Here is a 7,333-nt window from a genome sequence, read left to right as displayed (position 1 = left end):
ATGCTGTACACGTACACTTTTTTGTACATTGTGTGATCACAGATACATGTATTATAAGAGTGACTTTGGTGTTGACTATTGTACATGTACATATGCGTATAGTTGCAAACACTAGTCCTTGAACATTTCTCTTGAATTATTTTTGTTGGTAAGATTTAAGATTGAGTGGTCTATCTTGTATTTTTATTTTGGCCCATCGAGTCTTTCTTAAATAAAACAACTACATATATCCGTAGTCATCGACATACCTTTTTTATTGAGGGAGACAGGATAGTACTTGGAGATGAATGTTTCGGTTAATGTCGGGAGGTATGTTGCCGTCTGTCTCATTAACATATCCATGATCCGTGATAGAATTGCAGGCTCAGGAGCAAACTGCTGTTTTACCAAATTTATATATGAATTTCTCAATTCATCCTTAAAAAGTCACTTTTAGTCTACCTTAAACGGCAGCACAGAAAATTAGAATCATGGCTGTTTTATTCCCATATTGTTTACAATATCAACGATTGTGAAAATAATCATTCCATTATCGGATGATGTTTTAACTAGAACGCCTACCATAATAGTTCAACCATAGTAGTTGCATATATGAGGTCATATACAAAGGTCTGAAATGCATCATTTTTTGTTAGGCCAATATATGAAGTCTACATGGGTTTGTAAAACTACAGAACACAAATTGACATATACGTGTAGTTAATGTTATAATCTTGAAAGATCACAAGACTATTTGGCTTGTTGCTACATCTTCAAAATCGATAGATATTTATAAAAAAAAACTGCTCTTAAATTGTGTAAGTGGGCAAGTTTGGTATGAGGAGAACAAATAGCTTCAAAAGAGTAAATATTTGAAATAAATCGCTGGACAAAGAACGTAAAAATGTGAGCATAAGCTCGAAATAGCTGAACTAGATGAGTTAAAAGACATCATCACAATGAAATACTGGCAAAAGAACAGTGAAAATGATATCAAAGAAGAAACAGGGTGACAATGATAGCTAAAATATTGATAGTTGTTGAAGATTCAAGACTAAATGCAGAATCTATATATCAGCCAAATAAAGACATCAAATATGTATAAATATGATCAATTTATAGATTGACGTCGAATTGGTCTCAACCGGGGTTTCCCCTACCTGTCAATTATTTTTTTCGCCACCTCTTTCGCCAAAACAATATATAATTATTCGCCACTTTATTATTTTTTTCGCCAAGTAACATAAATATATTCGTTTAAAATTTACCTTTTTTGCAAACTCCCCCCTCCCTTAAACAAGATGAGTTTGTTCCATTGTGTCTATGATAATTCTCTCAAACTTATTTAAGAGTCGACGTTTTAATGAATAAACACTAATCATTTACTTTAAAACAACAGAAGTTTTTTTAACTTAAAAGAGAAAAATATTCAGTGTATTTTAAACAACCTTTCTAAATGAGGGGACCACTATATACTTTTAATAATAAAGAAGATATAAGTCCCGAAATATAACCAAATTAATGAACATGTTTTGCATAATATACCAGTATAATAGTTCGTAGGGAAAGTTTCTTTAAAAGAAAAATACTGATGTGCCCTGTTGTACTAAAAAGTGGTTTTTACAACAAAAGAAAAGCTTTTATCTCATGAAATTGATCCCTCATTTCATGGATAGTAATTATATTGAAGGGTTACTATCATTCCAACCTTTTGGATAGATTTCTTCATAACGACAGTTTTCTTTTCTTGGCCATCGTAAATAAAAAAAAGTTTAGACATAAAACTATGCTTGAAACACATGTGTCACTAAAAATTAAACGACTTTACAGTAGTCTCTCTAATCAATTACCTAGTATATTAAAGTCAAAGGATAAATAAAGTTTTAAATCGGAGATTTTTCTTGCTTTTGAACATTTTTCGTCACCGTTGAACAACAGCTATCTTTAAAAGGAGAGGAGACGTCAAAAGTTTGCTTCAAACAAGTGCGTCCCAAAGTGGTAAAAAAATTCTGTATGTGACATTTAGCGGAAGCCATTTAACCATCCTTTGTTGTCGATAGCTATAAAAATGGAATCAGCTGATTATTGATTTTCTGTCCAAATCTTAATGAGGTCAAGATGAAGTCCGAGCATTGTCTGATTGGGTAAAATCCGAGAAAATCGAAAACAAGTAAATAAACAAGATGGAGCAAAAAAAATCATATTTCTTTCGCCAAATTCGTTCGCAAATGACGAATTTTTATCGCCATAATGATTATTTTTTTGCAAATTGCGAAAATAGCGACCGCCAGCAGAACTATGGTGTCCATATACAGCAATGGATGTACGCTTTAAATAGTACAATGTACTAATACGTGCATAAAATATTACAAACAAAAGGAAAAAATGAAATTGTATTTTACAAGAGTATTTTATTATTGCTGCTAATTTTTGGAAATGTTTATGACGTATTATTGTTCTCTGTACTTAAAAATCTGATTTTGGACGCTCTTTCAACCATTTAGCTATTTTAGGAAGAGATGCAACTTTGGTGTAGCAAGCCTTCACATCCGGGTATTTATCCAACGCATCGGCCTTCATAGTGACAGCACCTTCCAATACATCATAAAGGTATAAATCTGCAACACTTAACTGAAAATATAAAAATATCGATGATATACACGAAACAGATTCCATAGTCTTCAGTTATTTTGTTGTGTTTTGTGTGCCTGTGTGTCTTTTGGTCTTTTCCCGACGTAGTCGGTATAGTTTCGGTTTGTGCCCTTCGAACTTGAGGATGTTAACTATGGCAACATAATACGCATACTCGAAAATCATTTCTGTGATTGGACAAAATGATGTCATGGTGAGTGATTTGGTTGTGTTTGAAAAAACGTCTTGTTAATTATATCGTGATGGAAAGCAAGTGAAAAACTATTAATATTTGAACTAGATCTTACAAAGATTTATATTTTTTTATTATAATAATTGTTTCTCGGATAGCTCTTTGCATCTATGACAGCTGTTTATTCGGGACAATTATATAATTTTTTAAACCTTGTTGTACGAACGTACATGACTTGTAGAACACACCTACGCGTGTGAGATTTCCGCGGAGTTTTGGTGAATATACTCAAATTTAAATACGTCGGATATCTTTTTTTAAAGATAGTTCTTGTGTTTTTTTTAGCCATGGCGTTGTCATTTCATTTTCAAATGATGAGTTTAAATATACCTCTGGATCTTTAGTCCCTCTTTTTTTCACCAGATGATTAGTGTTGTCCATCATAAAATTGATTATTTGATCCATTTAATGTGTTAAACTAAACTAATTTAAGTACCAAGAGGATGAGCAAGACGATGTCAATGGACTAATACAACCTGTATCAGACGATTTCTTACATACAACTGGGACTAAGCATCTATAATTTTATAAACACATTAATATTGCCCTAATGATAATGTAAGTACTGTGTGCCCTTATGATAATTTAAGTACTGGGTACATGTATTTATTAATATGCAACTGAGAGGATTAGGTATACTAGTTTCGATTACTTACAGTTTTACCAACAGAAAATCCACATTCCTTGCATTTATTTGCTTCTAACATTTTCTGTAAATTCTTTAACACAGCTGGTTGAGTTTCTTCATTTAATTTCTTCATGCCCTCTGCCTGTAATCAACATAAATTACATGTTCAAATGTACGTAGAATCTCCAAAGAAAAATATAAACAAAGTATTTTTTAAAATACCTAGCAACGTTCTGACTGTGCTATTTATCATATTGGGTCACAGTCGTCCCTTCAAATATAGATTTGCATAAATATATTGATCATACCAAATCATATCATTATATATATTTCAATGTCACAACGCTATAATTGGATACATAGATATAGGAAGATGTGGTGTGAGTGCCCATGAGACAACTCTCCATCCAAATAACAATTTAAAAATTAAACCATTATAGGTTAAAGTACGGCCTTCAACACGGAGCCTTGGCTCACACCGAACAACAAGCTATAAAGGGCCCCAAAATTACTAGTGTAAAACCATTCAAACGGGAAAACCAACGGTCTAATCTATATAAAAAAAACGAGAAATATAATGATTGATTGTTGGTGCTTTTAAGACTCTTTCAGCAATTTTCGCAATATCGAAACTGTCTGTTTTTTTTAGTCAATGGAGGTGAAATGCCAGGAAAGAACCATTGAACCATGTCACATGTCTATTATATAAAATAATTATTCTCTATGACCAATAGATTGAGTACAATGTAATTGCGCGTAGAATATACAATAAAAATAATATTGGAAATGTTTTTATTTACCAAGTTGATTTCATACTCCCTCCCCCTTTGAAAAAAAAGATGTTTCGATAGTTTTGTTTTTTTTATTAGCTAAGATATAAAAAAGAAGATGCGGTATGATTGCCGATGAGACAACTATCCACTTGTAAAAGACCAAAATGACACAAACATTAACAACTATAGGTCACCGTACGGCCTTCAACAATGAGCAAAGCCCATACCGCATAGTCAGCTATAAAAGGCCCCGATAAGACAATGTAAAACATGCAATTCAAATGAGAAAACTAACGGCCTTATTTATGTAAGAAAAAATGAACGAAAAACAAATATGCAACACACAAACAAACGGCAACCACTGAATTACAGGCATAAATAATGTGGTGGGGTTAAACATGTTAGAGGGATCCCAACCCTCCCCCTAACCTGGGACAGTGGTATAACAGTACAACATAAGAACGAACTATAAAAATCAGTTGAAAAAGGCTTAACTCATCAGATAGACAGTTTGCTTGTCATGTCATTGAACAACGTACCTTCTTTGCTTCATCTTTCTCAAACATGACCTTAAATACTTCGCCTCTGTAATCAACCAATGTGTCCATTATGGCATTGATCTTTGCAAATTCTAAGTCAGTCTTTCCAAATAAATCTGTAATTGATAATGCCATTATGACATATTTATTTCGAGTCATGGCGCATAAATGTTTATATATAAATATATTTTTCTGTTACCTTAATTGGTGAAGTCATATCAGTAAAGAAAGTTCTGTAGAATTTTTAATCTCGCGAATTTGTTTCAGTATATTATTGACCGATTGAGAACGTAAACATTTTGATATCAGTGTCAATTATCTAAAACATAAAATATTTTGGTTAAAATAGAATACAATGAAATCAGAAGAAAACATGATTTTCAATTTCTTTTCCGAAACAAAAACACAAAGGGCAACAATACTTACCAAATTTTTTGGCTAGAAATCTTGCTATTGCTAGACTCTGTCCTAAGACTTCTTTGCCTACTTCTAGATATGGTAGACTGCCCAGAGGTGTTGCTGAAATAAATATATTATTTTATAAAACACTCGAGAGAAATATCCAAGGTAGTGGACAACATGTTTGGTTAGAGTACATTGTGAATAAAAAAAACTATGATCAGAATGATGAATATTGAAAGTATATTATCCTAAATTATTATTCAGGATTAACAAAACAAAAGGGGTCATGTTCCAAGTCAGTGCCCTTTATTCTCTTCGCTTAACGCCCCGGTTGATATTTTTGCGTTTACAAGGAATATGAGCAAAGATTCCTTGAATAAATCTCGAATAAAATATAAAATTGTCAGTTTTGAAATTTTCAGACTAATATTTTGGATTTAATCAGCGCATAATTATCCAAATAATCTGATAAAAAATGATTTCAGTCTATAGCATGCGCAGACACATTAATTACATTGTATGTTAATGTAGGCATTTAAAGGACAACCTTGAAAATCGATTAGACTATAATATATAATGACACGGTTTAAAAAAAATCGAAATGAATGTTTACTTTATATTTCTGACCAAATCCAGTTTAAATGAATTTATTAAGTACAAATATAAACAACATTTTTGTGTGTCGATAGTGTGACAATATAGATATTTAGGTAAAACGAGTGAAGTTTAATACAGATAAAATCTAACAATTACAAGAAAAATAACCCAATGTTTTTTTATAAACAAAGATCATATAATACCAGGGGGGACAAAGAAAAGATTTAATTCTCAAATATTATTTATTTTCCAATAAAAGGGAAAAGGGGAGGGGCATACGCCGTCTACGCCTCCCTAAATCCGTTACTGCTTATGCTACAAGTACTAAGTCTGAATAAGTTCCAGATGCGAGAATAACAGCGGAAAATACCAAGAAGACACACACACTCTGATGTCAAATAGAAACTTGAGTGTGAACACATTTGATTCATACTTCCATAAAATCATAAAAAGAAGTCATACGAAATTGAAAAAAAAGCCACGATATTATTCAGAATATTTCCTCCAAGGGAACAAAATAAAAATGAGACAGAAGATTTCAGGGTAACATGCGAACTTATAAGTCGAAATACAGAATGGCAATGGTTAAAATGACGAAAAACAACGAGAAGAAACAGTTTAAAAATATTACATAGAAAGAAACTAAAACAAATAATGAATAAAAGTAATCACGGCCATATTCTGTCTTAATAAGAATTGAACGGTCAAACTCTCAACAGTGTTCCAGTTTAGAGATACGTTTAAGTAAATAATATAGTGTAGGCTACTAGCTATCAATTTATTTTTTCATTAGCTACTTAACTTACTTGTTTTGCAGTAATACATGTACAATACTTTATAATAGAAGGAAATACACAACACTAAACATTACAAAATACACACCAAATTGCACACAAGTCTTTATATTTTATGTACTCACTTGGTTTAACCTTTGGCCATTCCTCGAAGGTGATTCTTTTATCCTCATATTTCACCCCAGCTGCTGCAAACAAGAGTCTGCTTATTTCACCTCTTCCTTTTCCAGCGAAATAGACCAGTTTATAGGACTCAGGCATATTGTAATTTACACTGTTTTCTCGACTAGCCGCACTTTCAAATAATGTTTAAACTGTGAACCGTGGTCAACTCAAACCTTGGTATTTAAAGAAAAGTTATAGGTTTAAAATATAGAACAGCACGCTTCAATACACTTTGAAATTCGATGTTTAGTATTGACATTCATATTAATCAAGGCAATATTCAGAACATTTTTCAGAGCAGTTTAAAATTGTATAGAAATTGAGGTGAATCATAATTTGTTTGAGCTGTAACAGTTGGATATACTTAAACAATATGTTTTAACTTTATATTTATTAACATGTATTAAAAATCAATATTTATTATGAATATGCCCTTGGCTTTAATTTACATGCGTGAGGGACAAACTTTTGTCATATCAAAACTTTTATCGACTTAGTATCTATTCTATTATTATATATATTTATTTTTTTCTATCAAATAGATTTGGTGTATATTCAATGTATTATAAATC

At 31.8% G+C, this 7,333-nt stretch overlaps 1 protein-coding gene across 1 annotated transcript; it reads right to left on the bottom strand.

The window, feature by feature from the left end:
• Nucleotides 1-2,370: 2,370 nt before the first annotated feature.
• On the bottom strand, nt 2,371-6,934 carry LOC134693203 (hematopoietic prostaglandin D synthase-like). Its single transcript, XM_063553933.1, has 5 exons — nt 6,722-6,934; nt 5,230-5,322; nt 4,804-4,919; nt 3,520-3,633; nt 2,371-2,610 (listed from the first exon to the last, which is right to left on the bottom strand). The coding sequence occupies exons 1-5, from the start codon at nt 6,855-6,857 to the stop codon at nt 2,446-2,448; spliced, it is 624 nt and encodes a 207-aa protein (XP_063410003.1). The 5' UTR covers nt 6,858-6,934; the 3' UTR covers nt 2,371-2,445.
• Between the last annotated feature and the right edge of the window lie 399 nt (nt 6,935-7,333).

The sequence above is a fragment of the Mytilus trossulus genome, chromosome 12 (assembly GCF_036588685.1).
Source record: "Mytilus trossulus isolate FHL-02 chromosome 12, PNRI_Mtr1.1.1.hap1, whole genome shotgun sequence".
Classification (NCBI taxonomy): Eukaryota; Metazoa; Mollusca; class Bivalvia; order Mytilida; family Mytilidae; genus Mytilus; species Mytilus trossulus.
Note: the sequence above shows the minus strand (reverse complement) of the source record. Positions and strands in the feature narration are given on the sequence as shown.

Bases quoted from the DNA above. Each gene is read 5' to 3' on its own strand.
- LOC134693203 (XM_063553933.1), bottom strand. From the start codon at position 6,857: ATGCCTGAGTCCTATAAACTGGTCTATTTCGCTGGAAAAGGAAGAGGT. The intron at 5,323-6,721 runs GTGAGTACATAA...TATTTATTTCAG, and splicing joins ATGGCCAAAGGTTAAACCAA to CAACACCTCTGGGCAGTCTA. The intron at 3,634-4,803 runs GTACGTTGTTCA...TGTTGATTACAG, and splicing joins AGAAAGATGAAGCAAAGAAG to GCAGAGGGCATGAAGAAATT.